The 20,948-nt window shown below is 44.9% G+C and overlaps 2 protein-coding genes across 2 annotated transcripts; both read left to right on the top strand.

The window, feature by feature from the left end:
- Positions 1-5,337: 5,337 nt before the first annotated feature.
- On the top strand, positions 5,338-8,850 carry pink1 (PTEN induced kinase 1). The gene is made up of 8 exons (XM_041845059.2): positions 5,338-5,838; positions 6,102-6,395; positions 6,663-6,769; positions 6,904-7,086; positions 7,281-7,444; positions 7,699-7,826; positions 8,001-8,231; positions 8,469-8,850. Exons 1-8 carry the CDS (start codon positions 5,482-5,484, stop codon positions 8,748-8,750), a joined length of 1,746 nt encoding a protein of 581 aa, XP_041700993.1. The 5' UTR covers positions 5,338-5,481; the 3' UTR covers positions 8,751-8,850.
- Positions 8,851-11,252: 2,402 nt separating this feature from the next.
- Positions 11,253-20,094, top strand: agmat (agmatine ureohydrolase (agmatinase)). The gene is made up of 7 exons (XM_041845699.2): positions 11,253-11,653; positions 11,965-12,167; positions 12,491-12,539; positions 13,276-13,471; positions 19,144-19,323; positions 19,471-19,555; positions 19,644-20,094. The coding sequence occupies exons 1-7, from the start codon at positions 11,337-11,339 to the stop codon at positions 19,718-19,720; spliced, it is 1,107 nt and encodes a 368-aa protein (XP_041701633.1). The 5' UTR covers positions 11,253-11,336; the 3' UTR covers positions 19,721-20,094.
- Positions 20,095-20,948: the final 854 nt, after the last annotated feature.

Genomic DNA, 20,948 nt, shown 5'->3' with positions numbered 1-20,948 from the left:
GCCCGAAGGCGAAATAACGGCGCACACAGGCGTCAAACAAACGGCGCACTAACATGTGCGAAAAACCTCTCCAAAACACTGGAGGGAAGTACGTAGCTCCAACACAAAACAGAAGAGCAATCACACACAAAGACAAACACACACAACGAGAACTAAATAGGACACTAACGAGGACTAACAAGACACAGGTGTACAACATCAAGACAAAACCAAACGAACATGAAACATAGATCGGTGGCAGCTAGTACTCCGGGGACGACGACCGCCGAAGCCTGCCCGAACCAGGAGGAGGAGCAGCCTCGGCCGAAACCGTGACAATGTTATAAAGTTTGTTGACAGGCCAGAAGATAAAGTCAGAGGCCAGAGGATAAAGTCAGACAGGCCAGTGGATAAAGTAAGAGAGGCCAGAAGATAAAGTCAGACAGGCCAGAAGATAAAGTCAGACAGGCCAGTGGATAAAGTCAGACAGGCCAGAAGATAAAGTCAGAGGCCAGAGGATAAAGTCAGACAGGCCAGAGGATAAAGTCAGACAGGCCAGTGGATAAAGTCAGACAGGCCAGAAGATAAAGTCAGAGGCCAGAGGATAAAGTCAGATAGGCCAGTGGATAAAGTCAGACAGGCCAGTGGATAAAGTCAGACAGGCCAGTGGATAAAGTCAGACAGGCCAGAGGATAAAGTCAGACAGGCCAGAAGATAAAGTCAGAGGCCAGAGGATAAAGTCAGACAGGCCAGTGGATAAAGTCAGACAGGCCAGTGGATAAAGTCAGACAGGCCAGTGGATAAAGTCAGACAGGCCAGAAGATAAAGTCAGAGGCCAGAGGATAAAGTCAGACAGGCCAGAGGATAAAGTCAGACAGGCCAGTGGATAAAGTCAGACAGGCCAGAAGATAAAGTCAGAGGCCAGAGGATAAAGTCAGACAGGCCAGTGGATAAAGTCAGACAGGCCAGTGGATATAGTCAGACAGGCCAGAGAATAAAGTCAGACAGGCCAGAAGATAAAGTCAGAGGCCAGAGGATAAAGTCAGACAGGCCAGTGGATAAAGTCAGACAGGCCAGTGGATAAAGTCAGACAGGCCAGAGGATAAAGTCAGACAGGCCAGAAGATAAAGTCAGAGGCCAGAGGATAAAGTCAGACAGGCCAGTGGATAAAGTCAGACAGGCCAGAAGATTAAGTCAGACAGGCCAGAAGATAAAGTCAGACAGGCCAGTGGATAAAGTCAGACAGGCCAGAAGATAAAGTCAGAGGCCAGAGGATAAAGTCAGACAGGCCAGTGGATACAAACAGGATCTTTCTGATTCAGTATTATAATGGTATTGGTTGTGTCTGTTCTGTTGTGTCTGTTCTGCTTGAAATCACAACCCAGACATTTTTAAAGATGTCGATTAATGAACCCATCATAGAATTAATCGGGTTTTGCTTCCCCTCAGAGTGTGTAGATGGTTATAAACCATTCTACTATCAAAGTCATGCTAAGATAAACAGTAATTGGGGGTGTCTTAGTCTTCCTGAAATGTTCAGTAGATAATTAATAGAGAAATTACAAAAAAAAGTTGTATACTATACTATTATGGTCAACACTAACTATATTGGTGCACACAGTACTAAAAATGACCGTTGTTAATGACATGATTGATTTTGTAGTGACCTGGAAGACCAGTTCATCTCACCATGTGGAGATTGCAGACAGTTCATGAAAGAGGTACATCAATTATTTATACAACTTAGATATGTGAATGATTACATTGACAATGGAACAAAGGTCTAATCCAGGAAACCAACATGTATGGTTGTTTTAAAATCAAAGGTACATCACACAGCCTGAACCAGTACCTGAATTTGAGGAGACGAGATTTCCTCTGACGACCAGGATCCTTCAATTCAAAGTCCCATTAACCAGCTCTGCAAACGTTATAATGTCAAAATATCTTCAGTGCTCACCTAAATATGGCGTTTCGCAGACCAACTATCGTCATTCCTGCCGTTACGCACTGTATGTACTTCCAAAAAAGGTCTAAATAAAAAGTATATATTGTTTTTGACCGCTGTCATGTGTCTGATATTAACAGTGTGCTGTTGTGTTAGTTGTCGAACAAAGGACAGAGAAGAGCAGCCATATCTTGTCACCAGATGGCCTAGTCTTGCAGGAGTGCAATAACAGGACAACACCCACGCCCAAGGCCACAATCACCAGATCCTCCTCACGCAGTTCCCTGGACACACACAAACATTTCATTTGCACGCACACTCATTCTCAACTCCCGTGTCTACTGGTCGGGTGCCAAGGGCAGAGGACTCTGCCGTGCACCAATGGGGCATCTGCTCTGGACAGAGCAGACCCGCCTCCTACGCCTCGGGAACCAATCAAGGGACTAGAAGAAGGACCCCTTCCTTTATGTTACATTGTATAAAGTAATGCTGTAAACTCTGTTTAATCATCCTTCTCAACTGTCTCCATAAGAGGCAATTGATTGGGTCCATGCATGTAGCTTGAGCAGGACAAGATCTCTCTGTTTTAATAAACTGCCTTTTTGCATTAAGCAAATTCCTCTCTGTCTAGCGTCGATGGTTTGTACTCCCTCTCCTTATTATGTGTTCACCAACACCGCCGAAGTACATACAGTGCGTAACGGCAGTATTGACGATAGTTGCTCTTCGAAACTCCATATTTTGGTGACCACCGAACGTATTTTGACATTATAACGTTTGCAAAGCTGGTTAATGGGACTTTGAATTAAAGGATCCTGTGCGTCAGAGATTGATCATGTCTCCTCAAACCCAGGTACTGGTTCACACACAGCCATCCACCTATAATGGAACAACCTCAAGTAATCCAATTTCCCTTTCCCTTGTAGTTAGGTGATCAATGGTCCGTCTACCTTTCCAAGCCTGATGGTTCTTACGTGGAAATGAATATAGAAGACCTGCTTCCTGTGTCCTTTGGGCCCGAAGACCTGAAGAAAAACAGATTGTTCACCACAAAGAATGGGTCATAATAGTATTCACAAGACAAGAGGCAAAACAAGAATCGGTCATAACGGCATTACAAGTCAGTTAAATGTTAGACTTTTGGGCTGGATAATGAGCTAATTTGCCAGCCAATAGGACTATACAATTTATTAGTTGAATAGTGCCATTGGATATTTTTTTCTTCTATCTGTGCCTTTGAAATTAGGAAAATCTGTCTCAATGTATTTTCTAACAAGTGTTTGAAATACAGTAAATTATTGATTGGATATGAGCTACACAGCTCATATCCAATCAAATCAAATCAAATTTTATTTGCCACATGCGCCGAATACAACAGGTGTAGACATTACCGTGAAATGCTTACTTACAGCCCTTAACCAACAATGCATGTATTTTTTTATAAAAAAGTTAAATAAAACAACAATAACAAAAAAGAGCAGAAGTAAAATAAAATAACAGTAGGGAGGCTATATACAGGGGGGTACCGGTGCAGAGTAAATGTGCGGGGGCACCGGCTAGTTGAGGTTGTTGAGGTAATATGTACATGTGGGTAGAGTTAAAGTGACTATGCATAAATAATTATCAGAGTAGCAGCAGCGTAAAAAGATGGGGTGGGGGGGCAGTGCAAATAGTCTGGGTAGCCATGATTAGCTGTTCAGGAGTCTTATGGCTTAGGGGTAGAAGCTGTTGAGAAGCCTTTTGGACCTAGACTTGGCGCTCCGGTACCGCTTGCCGTGTGGTAGCAGAGAGAACAGTCTATGACTAGGGTGGCTGGAGTCTTTGACAATTTTGAGGGCCTTCCTCTGACACCGCCTGGTATAGAGGTCCTGGATGGCAGGAAGCTTGGCCCCAGTGATGTAGTGGGCTGTACACACTACCCTCTGTAGTGCCTTGCGGTCGGAGGCCGAGCAGTTGCCATACCAGGCAGTGATGCAACCAGTCAGGATGCTCTCTATGGTGAGCTGTATAACTTTTTGAGGATCTGAGGACCCATGCCAAATCTTTTCAGTCTCCTGAGGGGGAATAGGCTTTGTCGTGCCCTCTTCACGACTGTCTTGGTGTGTTTGGACCATGATAGTTCGTTAGTGATGTGGACACCAAGGAACTTGAAGCTCTCAACCTGTTCCACTACAGCCCGTCGATGAGAATGGGGGCGTGCTCAGTTCTCTTTTTTTTCCTGTAGTCCACAATCATCTCCTTTGTCTTGGTCACGTTGAGGGAGAGGTTGTTATCCTGGCACCACATGGCCAGGTCTCTGACCTCCTCCCTATAGGCTGTCTCATCGTTGTCGGTGATCAGGCCTACCACTGTTGTGTCGTCGGCAAACTTAATGATGGTGTTGGAGTCGTGTCTGGCCATGCAGTCATGGGTGAACAGGGAGTACAGGAGGGGACTGAGCATGCACCCCAGAGGGGCCCCCGTGTTGAGGATCAGCGTGGCAGATGTGTTGTTACCTACCCTTACCACCTGGGGGCGGCCCGTCAGGAAGTCCAAGATCCAGTTGCAGAGGGAGGTGTTTAGTCCCAGGATCCTTAGCTTAGTGATGAGCTTTGAGGGCACTATGGTGTTGAACGCTGAGCTGTAGTCAATGAATAACATTCTCACGTAGGTGTTCCTCTTGTCCAGGTGGGAAAGGGCAGTGTGGAGTGCAATAGAGATTGCATCATCTGTGGATCTGTTGGGGCGGTATGCAAATTGGTGTGGTTCTAGGGTTTCTGGGATAATGGTGTTGATGTGAGCCATGACCAGCCTTTCAAAGCACTTCATGGTAGTCATTTAGCCAGGTTATCTTAGTGTCCTTGGGCACGGGGACTATGGTAGTCTGCTTGAAACATGTTGGTATTACAGACTCAGTCAGGGACAAAATGTCAGTGAAGACACTTGCCAGTTGGTCAGCACATGCTCGGAGTACATGTCCTGGTAATCTGTCTGGCCCTGCGGCCTTGTGAATGTTGACATGCTTAAAAGTCTTCCTCACATCGGCTACGGCGAGCGTGATCACATAGTCATCCGGAACAGTTGGTGCTCTCATGCATGCTTCAGTGTTGCTTGCCTCGAAGCGAGCATAGAAGTGGTTTTGTAGGCTTGTGTCACTGTGCAGCTCCCGGCTGTGCTTCCCTTTGTAGTCTGTAATAGTTCCTATTCACATTATTATTTGTATGTGTATGATTTGGGAGTGTTTGTTTGAAGTATCAATGTTGAAAATACTTTTTGATGTATTACACATATTACAATATTTTAGGACATTTGTGTAAAGTTGTGATTGTGTTTAGGCCTATTTGCATCATTTGCTGACACCAGTAACATTGTCATTGTGGCATTGTCTCTTTAATTCTAAAAACAGGTCAAGTAAAAAAAGAACGTAACGTGACACTAACAAGCACCTTCTCTGTGGCTGTTCCAGTTTGTTGACATAACGATTCGTCCTTGTGTTGTGTAACGTTATGCTATGAACGACGAGGACTGACGGAGAAAGTAAAAACATCGCGAAACTGACCATTTATTGGTAAAGCATGTCTGTAAAACATGCCATCAACCGTGGGGTGGAGTTGGGACGATCGGTTATCCAGCTAGGTCTCCTCAAACCTGCTGGTCGACTTGCAGCAAAGTTCCGAGGTGAGCGTCTTCGTGTAGGCCAACTGGCCCGAACCGTTCAGCCTCAGACTTTCCTGCCAGTTCGGTACCGATATTTCCGCATGTCGTTGGGGGGTCTTGCAGCGCAGCTGCAGTCCGGTGGTTTCAGGAGGTTTGGGGGCAGCGGCTCGCCAAGAAACAGAGTAGTGTTTTTGGCTTTCGGTTTCGGTGTGGGGTTGATCGAACAACAGCTCGAGGATGATCGAAGGAGTGCTGCGACATGCCAGGAAATCCAGGTAAACAACATGGATGTTGACAACAAATTGATATACAAGTGCTAGCTATCTACAATGTAAAATATTTTATTGATTTGTTGAAAAAAGGCCCTTTTGTGAGTCGTCACTTTTTATCTTTAGTCTGGACAGGAATATCACATTTAAATATGACATTTAGTAAAATAAAATAATAATAATTACATATCTAATAATATTTTAATAACGTTGTTAATAAAAATGTGTTATTTCATCTAAAAGGCCTACATTTTACCTCTTCTCTAAAGGCTGTGTTTACCAAGAAGAAGTACCCCAGTCCTCTCAAGTCCTTTGCCTCGGGATACAAGCTGGAGGACTACCTTATTGGGAAGCAGATAGGGAAAGGCTCCAACGCTGCAGTGTATGAAGCTGCGGCTCCATTCGCTGTGCCCAGGGACAGGGAGAGTGACCAGTGTTCCCTGGTGAAGCTAAAGGACCAGCCCAGTGAAGATGAAGGAGAGGTGGTCACTGGGTCTCTGAGGAGCCCCTCCGGCTCCCTGGGCATCTATCCTCTAGCTGTCAAGATGATGTGGAACTTTGGGGTTGGTGTCTGTCAAGATAATGTCATTTTTCCAGAAGTGTGCACTTGTTTACTTTCCTTCATGGATTTAAAGTGAGAGGACTGGTATAAGACATTTGGTGGAAACCATCTAGCCCTTTCTTACACCAATCTACACTTCAGAAAAAATGACAGATTATTGGGGCACAGGGAGAGTGTGATTGTTACTTTTGGTTTTTAAATATTACTATAGAATATAGGCTATGTTCAGCATGCAATTGGCATAGTAATAAGACTGTCTTTCCTGCAGGCTGGTTCATCAAGCGAGGCTATTCTGAGATCCATGTCCCAGGAGCTGGTCCCTGCAGGCCCTCTCGCCATGAAACAGGAAAAAGAGGAACAGATTGCACTAAACGGGTTAGTATCAGCAATCAGTCACTGCATCAACTTACTTTCAATAGACACAGAATAGCCCAACATATTTTGAGAGTGTTTTGCCATGCATCAAAAGAGTGCATTTCAAGTTTTATTTCCGTTGGTCTGTTTTGCAGGTATTTTGGGGAAGTGCCCAAGAGGGTTTCTGCCCACCCCAACGTGATCAGGGTGTTCCGGGCATTCACAGCGGATGTACCCCTTCTACCCGGTGCCTATGAGGAGTACCCTGATGTCCTGCCAGCCAGACTCAACCCTGAGGGCCTGGGCAACAACCGTACTCTGTTCCTGGTCATGAAGAAGTAAGGATAATTCTCCCACATCCATCCTCCAGCTGTATCTCAGTGTCCCAGCCCCAGATTAAGTCAACTCTTGGACTAAAAAGCAATTGTTTTTTACCGGACCGGACCATTTTGTGTGCAGATTTGTCCATCCCAGTAGTTATATATTCACCCAACCTAGTGTATACTGATCTTTCCTCCCCCTGTTTCCATAGTTACCCATGCACCCTGCGTCAGTACCTGGAGGTGAATGTGCCCAGCAGGAGAGAGGGCTCTCTGATGGTGATGCAGCTGCTAGAGGGGGTCGACCACCTGTACAGACAGGGCATCGCTCACAGGGACCTTAAGTCAGACAACGTGCTCCTGGAGTTTGACTCAGGTCAGAGAGAGAGAGAGCAACAGGGCAAGCTCAGGCATGGTATACTGAGTGTCATTAAGCTTTGCCATGTTTTTTAAAAGTTAAATATGAGATTAATTTACAAAAGACATGGTCAGAATTCTGTCTTGATGTTTTTGCTCTCTCCAAACTCAAATGAAGATATTACCTGTGATACTAATTAATTCATTAATAATGCTTATCGTATTAGTTTTAATCGAATAATCCTATTGACATTTGGCATCTCTATTGTGCAGAGGGCTGCCCCCGCCTGGTGATCACAGACTTCGGCTGCTGCTTGGCTCAGAGTGACTCTAGTCTCCAGCTACCCTTCAACACTATGTGGGTGAACAGAGGAGGTAACACCTGCCTGATGGCACCTGAGGTAAGCTCCTATCATCAGAGAAATAGAAAACCACAACCTATACAATCAAGATTCATACAAGCTTTTTTTGGAAATAAAAGTTAAAATACACATAGTCTCTTGTGACAGACGGTTAACATAAATGGAAACATTTTCTGGATTCTGGGATTAAAATACACCTCTATCTCTCTATAGGTTGTCACTGCAGTTCCTGGGCAGGGTGTGGTCATCGATTACAGCAAGGCAGATGCATGGGCTGTCGGGGCCATTTCTTATGAGATATTTGGCCAGGCCAACCCATTCTATGGAGCAGGTGGACTGGACAGCAGGAGTTTCCAGGAGATCCAGCTCCCTGCCCTGCCTGCCAGTGTCTCAGCTGACATGCAACTAGTCGTCAAGCTGCTTCTGCGTAGGAACCCCAATAAGGTACAGAGTCTAATAAGGAATTTTATTAGATTATATTGCCCTTCACTTCACTGAAGGGTATGTTAACAATGATTTTCTAATTTCTCAGTGTTTCTCAGAGAGTATTTGTGAGATAAACAAGATAAAGTTGTTCATTATGCAGTACTCATTCACTACGTAAGGGCTTGGTGATTAGTATTGGAAGTCATTATGTACACTGTCAGAGAATCCCATGCTCCTATTGTTGTTTCTCTGCAGCGCCCCAGTGCCCGAGTTGCTGCCAACATGCTGCATCTGAGCCTCTGGGGAAGGCGTGCCCTTGCCAATCAGGACAGCGCTGGCATGAAGAAGCTAGCTGATTGGCTGCTGTGCCAGTCTGCCATGGTGCTCCTGAGGGGCTGCAGCCCCAGTGGGAGCTCGGTGGAGGCGGACCTACAGAGGTGCTTCCTGTCTAACCTGGACCTGGAAGACCTCCGATTGGCTGTCAGCTTCCTCATGTACGGACGAGAACAGGGCAGTGCCAGCATCATGTCTCTTTAGGTCCTCTCAGAGTCTAACCCAGAGACATATACACTACCGTTCAAACGTTTGGGGTCACTTAGAAATTTCCTTGTTTTCCATGAAAACATACATGAAAATAGTTTGAATAGGAAATGTAGTCATTGACAAGGTTAGAAATAATAATTGTGTCCTTCAAACATAGCTTTCGTCAAAGAATCCTCCATTTGCAGCAATTACAGCCTTGCAGACCTTTGGCATTCTAGTTGTCAATTTGTTGAAGTAATCTGAAGAGATTTCACCCCATGCTTCCTGAAGCACCTCCCACAAGTTGGATTGGCTTGATGGGCACTTCTTACGTACCATACGGTCAAGCTGCTCCCACAACAGCTCAATAGGGTTGAGATCTGGTGACTGTGCTGGCCACTCCATTATAGACAGAATACCAGCTGACTGCTTCTTCCCTAAATAGTTATTGGATAGTTTGGAGCTGTGCTTTGGGTCATTGTCCTGTTGTAGGAGGAAATTGGCTCCAATCAAGCGCCGTCCACAGGGTATGGCATGGCGTTGCAAAATGGAGTGATAGCCTTCCTTCTTCAAGATCCCTTTTACCCTGTACAAATCTCCCACTTTACCACCACCAAAGTACCCCCAGACCATCACATTGCCTCCACCATGCTTGACAGATGGCATCAAGCACTCCTCCAGCATCTTTTCATTTGGTCTGCGTCTCACAAATGTTCTTCTTTGTGATCCGAACACCTCAAACTTCGATTCGTCTGTCCATAACACTTTTTTCCAATCTTCCTCTGTCCAGTGTCTGTGTTCTTTTGCCCATCTTAATCTTTTCTTTTTATTGGCCAGTCTGAGATATGGCTTTTTCTTTGCAACTCTGCCTAGAAGGTCAGCATCCCAGAGTCGCCTCTTCACTGTTGACGTTGAGACTGGTGTTTTGCGGGTACTATTTAATGAAGCTGCCAGTTGAGGACCTGTGAGGCGTCTGTTTCTCAAACTAGACACTCTAATGTATTTGTCCTCTTGCTCAGTTGTGCACCAGGGCCTCCCACTCCTCTTTATATTCTGGTTAGAGACAGTTTGCGCTGTTCTGTGAAGGGAGTAGTACACAGTGTTGTACGAGATCTTCAGTTTCTTGGCAATTTCTCGCATGGAATAGCCTTAATTTCTCAGAACAAGAATAGACTGACGAGTTTCAGAAGAAAGTTATTTGTTTCTGGCCATTTTGATCCTGTAATCGAACCGACAATTGCTGATGCTCCAGATACTCAACTAGTCTCAAGAAGGCCAGTTTTATTGCTTTTTTAACATAATTGCAAAATGGTTTTCTAATGATCAAGTAGCCTTTTTAAAATGATAAACTTGGATTAGCAAACACAATGTGCCATTGGAACACAGGTCTGATGGTTGCTGATAATGGGCCTCTGTAAGCCTATGTAGATATTCCATTAAAAATCAGCAGTTTCCAGCTACAATAGCCATTTACAACATTAACAATGTCTACACTGTATTTCTGATCAATTTGATGTTATTTTAATGGACAAAAAAAATTGCTTTTGACCCCAGACTTTTGAACGGTAGTGTATGTCTATATATGGTATAATTCTGCTCTAACCCATTGAGTTTGAATGTAGGTAAATTTAGTGTCAGGGGTGGAAGGTCACTGTGAAGTTGTGGGAACCCACCAATATAAAGTTTCTCTCCCCATTTCCACCCCTGTGTATCGAGCTTTCAGGAAACAAATATAAGGCCGTTTTATTTTATGGTAAGACTAGACACCGTATGTTAGGGGGTTGACATTTATTTTGGGAATTGTTTGCACTTTATGTCCGGTTTGGACCTGGTCAGTGACATGCTTGAGGTTTACACCTTTGTTTGGTTTGTCTATTTTCCTAATCATCACATCTCATATAGACTATTCCATAGCCTCTATTTGATTAAGACCGTGAAGTAGTCACTGTATTTACTGTATGTCAAGGATGATATTATAAAGCATCTAATTATCTCCAGACGGTTATGTAGCAGAATATCAGTTCAGATTTAATAGCAATATCAGATCAGACTGTATTTCAAATTTAGTTAAAAGGCATTTTATTCATGGGACATTTAGAATATAGTCCTATAAAAATTACAGAATAAGTATTGTCCCTGACAACAAACACTTTGTGAAGCTACATTTTTTATTGTGAGAATGTTTTTAATAAACACTGAATGTAGTGGATAATACATATTATCCAAAGATTATAATAAAGTGTTAAGTCTTTGAACTTGGTTTTTCCGTGAGTCCCTAGCATTAATAGCAAAATAATAATGCATTTTGTTATCTAGCAAAGATTGTACACTAGGCTACTGGTCATGATAAATAAAATACATTTCCCATCACCCCCTTTTACTGCTAGAACGTGTCTGCCTGTCAGAGAGCTCTGGTTGTGCACAGATCTCCAATCATATGAACATGCTGAAAGCATAGGCCAAAACACGGGCCAAATGCCTGTCGAGTCCATCCATGTACTTAACAGATCTGTGGAACTGTAAACGCAACGCAAAAACAAGCCCAGAAGTTCAGAAACTCAAATCAAAAGTCACCACTACGAGGTTATATCTATTGAAAGTATGCTGTCTCTTTTGAAAACGAGTCGAATTGGCATTCGGGGAACGTTATGGCGGTCATGTATAAGAAATACCTATAACTTTTCAGAATTTTTAGCAGTGTGCAACAAGACACACGACAGGCGACGTCCATGTATCACCCCTGCACGACTTTGCTCAGGAAAGCGCTACAACGTTCCCCCGAGCGCCGAATTTGTAGCGAGGGTCTCTGGAATTGCTACAATGGGCAAGTTACCTTACCAAGAGACCGCAGATGGACTTGATGCAGCATTTGTTGGTGTTCCAATCGATACTGGTACTTCCAACCGACCTGGGACAAGGTAGCCTACTTCTGCAAAGCCTGATCTATGCAAATACTGTACGGTACAATATTGTACTCGTACGAGCATAGCAGGCTATACTTTGTAAGCATTTGCAGAATAATTTATTTGAAATCCATTTCGCACATTTGCAGTAGATGTGCATTTTTACCTTTTATATTCTATAAATTGAGTCATATTTGTAGTATAATGTACACATTTAATTTATGAATTAAATCTAGTGATTGTTCAGTTGAGAGAATGTGTCAAACTAATTCTGCTTGTTACAACCAATGTTATTTAAAAGTAGGACAATGCATGGTCCTTTACAGATTTGGCCCCCGTCAGATCAGAGCAGAGTCGGCCATGTTGAGGGCCTACAACAGTGGCACCCGGGCAGCCCCCTATGAGTCTCTGATGGTGGCTGATATTGGGGACGTCAACGTCAATGTGTATGACCTAAAGGACACCTGCAGACGAATCCGGGAGGCCTACCGTACAATCCTGGCCACGGGCTGTATCCCCCTTACTATGGGTGAGGAGGAGGACCACTTTCTGCACTATGCAATCTGAGATGTGAGGAAAGTGATTTTGGACATTATAGCAAAGGCCTACTAACTACAGTTCAGCAGTGATCGCTATTCCTTTCAGATGTGCCTCAAAACAACACCTGCTTCTTCTTCTCTCCTCGTCACACATTTAGGCTAATGTTGAATGATTAATCTTTGCCCTGCTTATGAACCTTCCTGACAATTTTTATACAAAGGTTACTGTTACAAGGTTTTGGCATGACACACTAAAGTTCTATTTGGTGTATGTTTAACTGGATAGGCTACATTTTATTCGGTCTTTTAACAGGTGGTGATCACACCATAGCATACCCTATTCTCCAAGCAGTTGCTGAGAAGTAAGTGATGTACCAGTAGGCCTACATTTGTCAAATGCTAGAATAACGAATACTTTCAGTGGCAGTTTCCTGGACAGATTAAAGGACAGGTTTGCTTAAAAAAAAAAAAAAACTATAGTTTTGATGTAGATGGCATGTTATAGAATTGTCCAGATACTTTTTTTGCGATTTCACTTGGTTTTGAGAAATGTACCCCACAATGCTCGTTCCTCATGCTCGTTCTGCACTATCGGTGTGCGAGCATGCAAGTGTTTTCTAGTCCCCATTGTGCTGATAGAAAGTACGTGCATGGTCGCACACGGAATACTATCGCTCAAGTCCAACATAATGGAATGTACATTTGCTCAATGACACAATGTGTACAACATCTAAAGACCTGCATCGCTATACTGAGAGCTTTTCCGTTTCTAAAATGACATATTTGGGTGTTTCTGGAGCCTTTGTTCATGTTTCGTCACTGCCCCGATACTGCAGAATTAAGCTGAGGTAGTCTATCGCTGGTCGGGTAATTTTCTCAAAACCAAGTGAAATGGCAATAAGAGTGTCTGGACACTTCAATAACATGCCATGTAAACATAAAAAATTGTGATTTGGTTAAAACAAAAACAAACTTGTCCTTTAGTCCTAGACTAAAAAGCACTTTCAATGGAGAATCTCTGTTCAGCACAATTTTTGGCACAGGACTAGGCTGAATCGATGTCCGTGAAACAGTACATTTGTGTCCTGTGTTTGTCAGACACGGCCCTGTGGGTCTTATCCATGTGGATGCTCATGCCGACACAAGTGACGTGGTCCTGGGGGAGAAGATTGGCCACGGGACGCCCTTCAGGCGCTGTGTGGAGGAGGGCCTGCTGGACTGCAAGAGGGTTGTCCAGATAGGCCTGCGTGGGACAGGCTACTCACCTGATGCCTATGAGTGGAGCCGAGCACAGGTACTCACTTCACTGTGTGTAGAGGTTGTCCTCGCGTAGGGCGACACAAACATTCACAAAAGTAAAAAATAGGTCAAATAAGAAACATTATATATTATTAATTTATCTCTCAATGACGCTGATTCCGACCTGAGTTAAGTGCGCGTAAATGGAACGTTTTTCTCTTTTTATGCACTTGGTTCTCTGTGTATTCTGACCTTGAGTTGAAGGTGTGGCGGAGGTGTGTCTACAGATACACCGTATTCTGACCTTGACTTAATTCCCTAATAATTCCACCACCTTTACATGCGAGGAAACCATAAATAAGGTCTAGCGAACCTACAAGTTCCAAGTGGAAAAAGCAATCTACTTTTTTAAAAATCTATAGAAATAACATTATTCTCCATGCACTGTAATTTACAATTTGATAAGAGCTATTGATAAGAGCTATTGGTAAGAGCTAGGTAAATGAGTAATCCTTTTGGATAAGGGAATTGTAAATATAAATGACACTTGTTTTAGATATATTTTACCTTAGAATCACTGGAGACAAATGTGAAACCAGTCTTATGGCAGCAAACTGAAGCATATCAACATCAACTTTCCCACAGTAAAGTTTATGAAATGCTGTTGTGATGAGGTGGTGTGGAAGGAGTCAGGCGCAGGAGGGTAAATCACAGAAACACAGGCTTTAATCTGCAAAAATACAGGTTTACGCAGAAATGTGTCAAACACACTCCAGGGCACAAAACAGGCGCACTGGACAATACAAGGTACACGGGAAATCTCCCGTCGATACAAAATACACGCGCTCTACCGAGCTTCACTAACTTCCACAAATAACAATCACCCACACAGACAAAGAAGCAGAGGGAACACTTATACAATGACTAATGAGGGAATAAGGACCAGGTGTGTGTGATTGAAGACAAGACAAATGGCGTGATGATAAATGGATCGGCAGTAGCTAGTAAGCCAGTGACGCCGAACGCCGAAACCTGCCCGAACAAGGAGGGGAGGCAGCCTCAGCGGAAGTCGTGACAGTACCCCCCGACGCGCGGCTCCAGCATCGCGCTGACCCCGGCCTCGGGGACGGCAAGGAGGATGCGGAGCAGGGCGATCCGGATGGCGACGGTGGAAATCCCGTAACATGGAGGGATCGAGGATATCCCTCACCCGGACCCAGCACCGTTCCTCCGGACCGTACCCCTCCCACTCCACGAGGTACTGAAGGCCCCCCACCCGACGCCTCGAATCCAGGATGGAACGGACAGAGTACGCCGGGGCTCCCTCGATGTCCAGAGGAGGTGGAGGGACCTCCCGCACCTCAGACTCCTGGAGCGGGCCAGCTTCCACCGGCCTGAGGAGAGACACATGAAACGAGGGGTTAATACGGTAATCAGGGGGAAGTAATATCCTATAAGTGACCTCGTTGACTCTCCTCAGGACTTTGAACGGCCCCACAAACCGCGGGCTCAGCTTCCGGCAGGGCAGGCGGAGGGGCAGATTCCGGGTCGAGAGCCAGACCCAATCCCCCGGTACAAAGACGGGGGCCTCACTGCGGTGGCGGTCAGCGGTGGCCTTCTGACGGCGCGTTGGAGGTGAACGTGGGCAGCATTTTACCCGTTCCACCTGCCCATTACTCTCGGGGTGGAACCCAGAGGTCAGACTGACCGAGACCCCCAGACGTTCCATGAACGCCTTCCAGACCTTGGACGTGAACTGGGGACCTCGGTCAGACACTATATCCTCTGGTACCCCGTAGTGCCGGAAGACGTGTGTAAACAGGGCCGTGGGGAGACCGGGCAGAGGAAGGAGGCGGCAGGACTTGGAGAAGCGGTCCACAACGACCAGGATGGTGGTGTTACCTTGGGAGAGGGGAAGATCAGTCAGAAAATCAATACTAAGATGAGACCATGGTCGTTGTGGAACTGATAATGGTTGTAGCTTACCCGCTGGGAGGTGCCTAAGTGCCTTACTCTGGGCGCACACCGAGCAGGAGGAGACGTACACCCTCACGTCCTTAGCCAAGGTAGGCCACCAGTACTTTCCGCTCAAGGAGCATACTGTACGGCCGATACCTGGGTGACCAGAGGAGGGTGACATGTGTGCCCAGAAGATTAGACGATCACGGATAAGAGCAGGTACGTACCGCAGCCCAGCTGGACACTGAGGTGGAGATGGATGTGTGTGTAATGCCTGCTTGCTGCCCGGATGTACTCCAGGTTACGGTGGTCCGTCCAGACGAGGAAAGGGTGTTTCGCCCCTTCGAGCCAATGCCTCCACACGGTCAAGGCTCGGACAACAGCCAACAGCTCCCAATCACCAACGTCGTAGTTCTGCTCCGCTGGGCTGAGCTTCTAAGAGAAGAAGGCACAGGGGTGGAGCTTGGGTGGCGTGCCCGAGCGTTGGGACAGGACTGCCCCTATCCCTACCTCGGACGCATCCACCTCCACTACGAACGGAAGTGATGGATCGGGGTGAGCCAGTACCGGGGCTGAGGTAAACAGACCCCTCAGTTTCCTGAAGGCCAGGTCAGACTCAGCAGACCAGCGGAGCCGGGACGGCCCACCCTTCAACAGAGATGTAATGGGAGCTGCGACCTAGCGCCTTACACTGGGGAACTACCATGTGATCGGGAAAGTAGATAGGTAGGGTACAGTGCGCAACAGAGGGCTCTGAACAAGTGTGGGTGTTCGATACCTGGGGTGATGCGTGAGTGCCCTGCCTGCCGCCTCCAGGCCCAAAAGAACGTTGACTATGACGTGTGATGTACTGTCCCTTCGTGCCACCAGAGTGGCACTGTCGCTGTCCTCCTCCGCTCTCTCGGCTGGCGGTTCCACCCAGCTCCATCCGCTCGGGATCCGAGTCCTCCGGGGTTGAAACGGACAGACCCCTACCAGGACGTCCTCTGGCTGCCAGCAGGTTGTCCAACCAAATGGCCATGTCCACCAATTTATTGAAGGACAACATGGTGTCCCGGCAGGCTAGCTCCTGTCGGACGTCCTCCCGCAGATGGCACCGGAATTGGTCGATCAGGGCCCGCTCGTTCCACCCGGACCCCACTGCCAGCGTCCGAAACTCCAAGGCGAAGTCCTGCGCGGTCCTCGTCCCCTGCCTCAGGTGGACCAGTCACTCACCCGCCTCTCGACCCTTGGGCGGGTGATCGAAAACCACCCGAAAGAGGTGAGCGAACTCCCTGTAGTCCTCCAACGCGGCTCCTCCTTCGTTCCACACTGCGTTGGACCACTCCAGGGCTTTCCCACAGAGGCAGGAAACGAGGACGGACACCTTCTCCCGCTCCGATGGTTCCGGCCTGATGCTGGCGAAGTAAAGCTCCAATTGGAGGAGGAATCCCTGGCACAGCGCCGCCGTCCCATCAAAAGCCTGTGGTCGGGATATCTGGATCCCTCCGGGTGCTGAGTGTAGGTGGCTGGATCCGGTTGGCCAGCTGGTCTTGACAGATCGGGTTCTCTCCTCTCCAGGCGTTGGACTACCTGGACTCGCTTCCCCCAAGCTGGCCAGCATCGTGGAATGCTCCTGGACCCTTGCCACGACTCCAGGCATGCGCTCATCTCCCGCTGACTCCATAGCGGGTGGGTGATTCTGTGATGAGGTGGTGTGGAAGAAGTCAGGCGCAGGAGGGTAAATCACAGAAACACAGGCTTTAATCCGCAAAAATACAGGTTTATGCAGAAATGCGTCAAACACACTCCAGGGCACAAAACAGGCGCACTTGAAAATTCAAGGCACACAGGAAATCTCCCGTCGATACAAAATACACGGACTCCACCGAGCTTCACTAACCTCCACAAATAACAATCACTCACACAGACAAGGAAGCAGAGGGAACACTTATACAATGACTAATGAGGGAATAAGGACCAGGTGTGTGTGATTGAAGACAAGACAAATGGAGTGATGATAAATAGCGGTCAAACAGGGAAATGGTTAAAATCGTTTTTCCACCATTAATTTGTCCCATAGAGGATTTTAGAAACACTTCAAATAAGGGCTGTGTTTCGTGCAGGCTTACCCTGGCGTGATATTTTGGTAACCGTGTAAATCTCTCTAGGACAAGGTGACTTTTATCAATATATTCGCCTGTATTTACCACCCCCAAAATGAAACGCTAATTAGCTGCTAATGTGGCTATCATAAAGAATGACAAATGCCATGATGATCTGGACAAGACTGCCGAATTGAGGCAAAGGTAAAAATCTCTGGATTAACTATCTAATGTTTGCAACATTTTGTAATTAATACATTGGCTACATTTCTTTCAATGGACAATTCTGTGAACTGTCTTGTGCAAGTTTTAAATTGACACAATACCTGTTAGCAAAGATGTCAGCTAGCGATGACGTGCAGGAGCTTGCAGGGATTTGTAGTCTTGCATGACATCTACTTTGATGCCGTTTAGCATTTTTGAATCTGAGAGTAAATAGAGCCGCATATATTGATAAAAGTCACCTTGCCAAGAGAGATTTATATGGTTATCAAAACGTCACACCAGGGTAAGCCTACACAAAACACAGGCCGTATTTTAAGTGTTTCTAAAAATCCCCTATGGAAAAAATGAATGGTGGAAAAACGATTAGAACCATTTCCCTATTTGGCAGCTAGGTTTTATCGGTATTATGACACCTCCACTGTGGGGCTCAATAAGTAACAGTTGATAATATAAAACATAAATTTAAAAAAGACATGTAGGCTAATTAAATCGTTATGGAGCAGAGCGCAGACCAAGCCCTAACAGTTTGAACCCGACACATGGTGCAATATTTGGCTGTGTCATCACACAGTTCCATGGTTAGTGCAGGCAATAGACGAGGGTATAGCCTACTATTGTACACTATTATCCCTATTATAATTCTATATACACTAATCTTCCAACATTATCATGGGTTAAAGCCTATTACCTGGGCTCCCGAGTGGCGCAGCGGTCTAAGGCACTGCATCTCCGTCACTACAGACCCTGGTTCGATTCCAGGCTGTATCACGATCCGGCCGTGATTGGGAGTCCCATAGGGCGGCGCACAATTGGCCCAGCGTCGTCCGGGTTTGGCCGGGCTAGACCGTCATTATAAATAAGAATATGTTCTTAACTGACTTGCCTAGTTAAATGAAGGTTAAATAAAAAAATTAAAAATTCAGAATGACTCAAACCACTGTATTTTTGATTCATCAATATATTTCATGTGTAAAGGCTCTCCAAACCAGTTTTTTTTAATGATTCATACATACATTCCTAACCCTAAAATGTGCCTAAATAATCTATAAAATCAGAGTATTTTAAAATCTACCAGTTGGTGTTGAAACAGAGACGAATATGTATATATTTAGATGGCTTTCTTTCATTGATCCCTATTTTCTGAACCCGTTCTCTCAATGTGTTCTAGTCTGTCGACAAAATTATAATTAAAGGTACACCGTATTTAAAGGGATGGCTTAAGATAAATGTACTGAAAACCCTATTGAATGAAAACCACAAGAAAATCTGTTCGCCAGCAAGTGGGAGGGTTTTCAGTGGTTGAATTATATTTATTCAGTGCGCAAGGGAACCACGCCTGCACCTTCATAAGGTAAGTCTGAATACCAACTACTGAGAAGTGCGTAGGAAAGGCATACATTCCTAAGTGGGAATCGTGCCCTAAGTGTGTATGTGTTCTCTCTGTGTGTGTGCTCTGTAGGGATTCCGTGTAGTTCAGGTGGAGGAGTGTTGGTTCAAGTCCCTGGCTCCTCTCATGGCTGTGGTTAGGACTCAGATGGGGACGGGTCCAGTCTACCTCAGCTTTGATATCGATGCTTTAGACCCAGCCTTCGCCCCTGGTACAGGCACACCAGAGATAGCAGGTCTCACACCGATACAAGTAAGGAAATACCTTTGTTTTTGTCGTTTTACAGACATTTGGTAGAATATTTAGTTGTTACTGTGTTATAATACAGATATTAGATGGAGGCAGCTGCTGACAGAGAGGGCAGTGTTATGTTTTCCTCTTTGTGTGTGTGACACCCAGGGACTAGAAATCATCCGGGGCTGCCGTGGCCTAAACCTGGTGGGGTGTGATTTAGTGGAGGTGTCTCCACCCTATGACACCACAGGTACTGTACTTAGCACTCTTGTGTCACATTGAATAATCTGTTTTACTTTTAGCATCATTTCAACAACAAAAAAATTATGTTTTTGCAGGCAATACAGCACTGACTGCCGCCAACCTGCTCTTTGAAATGATGTGTGTCCTTCCAAAGACAAAATATTATGACTAATTATGTGATGTGGTTATGCACATTCTTAATCGAAAGGATAGCACTTATACTGAACTTATTCAACATGTAATCAAAGGTTAATCACCCGGTGTGACCATATCACACCAAACAAGGACTGATAAAACAGAAAAATACTAATTAATAGAATGTCTCTGTAACATATGAACATAAAGCCTTTATTACACACAGCAAGGGGATATGCACTGCAGCAGAACCTCTAAGACATCGGCAAATCAGATACATTTATTTTGTAGACATTGTACCAGGGTTATTAGTATAGTAATTTTGTAACAAAAACATGTTTATAATCAAATAAACAACAGTATTGATGAATGTTATGACCACATTATTATAATAAATGCATGTAAAAACAACTCTTTATATATACTGTATTACAGTATGATGTTAATATGTACAGATAACAAGGTAGAATATGTACAGCATTTACATTTCCAAATATAACTACATTATTGTCTTGACGACAATATTAGAGTTTAATGCTTATAAATTGGGTTAAGCACAATTAAGTTGTTTTTTTACTTTGCATTTGCTCTGCCCTTATCTATTCCAAAATAGATGTCACATGAAATGTTGTCTGTTCTCCAACATGCACTATATCATTGCTATATACATTTTAGTCATTTAGCAGATGCTCTTATCCAGAGCGACTTACAGTAGTGAGTGCATACATTTTTCATACTTTTTCGTAGTGGTCCCCCGTGGGAATCAAACCCACAACCCTGGCGTTGCAAGCGCCATGCTTTACCAACTGAGCCCACTGAAGCCACTGTCTATGTAATGTAAAAAATCTAATCAAAAGTAAAATAGACTAATGCAAAAAGCTTGCAATTAATTGGTTATGTAACAAAAAGCACAAGAATAACGTTATGTAGATATTTCAATAATAGCCTGTCTATATGAATAAGGATGAACATGAAATAGTAGCAGCCAGGGGAAATGGAAGGCATTGTAGTTACAGTATATATTGCACAATAATAAAAGTCTAAGTTCAGGAAACATATTTTTTTGGGTGCGATCAAAATGAAGAAAATAGATGCATCTCTATTCACAGTACTGACCAATCACCATTGAGACAGTGAAGCTAATATCAGAGCACAATCTGATAGATTACATACATGAATAAGATGGATGATGGTTTTAAAAAGGCAGGAGTCTACTTGAGACCACACAGTGATTCAGTTAGCTCATCTAGACGTTGTAACAGCAG

The sequence above is a fragment of the Coregonus clupeaformis genome, chromosome 24 (genome assembly GCF_020615455.1).
Source record: "Coregonus clupeaformis isolate EN_2021a chromosome 24, ASM2061545v1, whole genome shotgun sequence".
NCBI lineage: Eukaryota > Metazoa > Chordata > Actinopteri > Salmoniformes > Salmonidae > Coregonus > Coregonus clupeaformis.
This window is presented reverse-complemented; position numbering and strand designations above follow the sequence as displayed.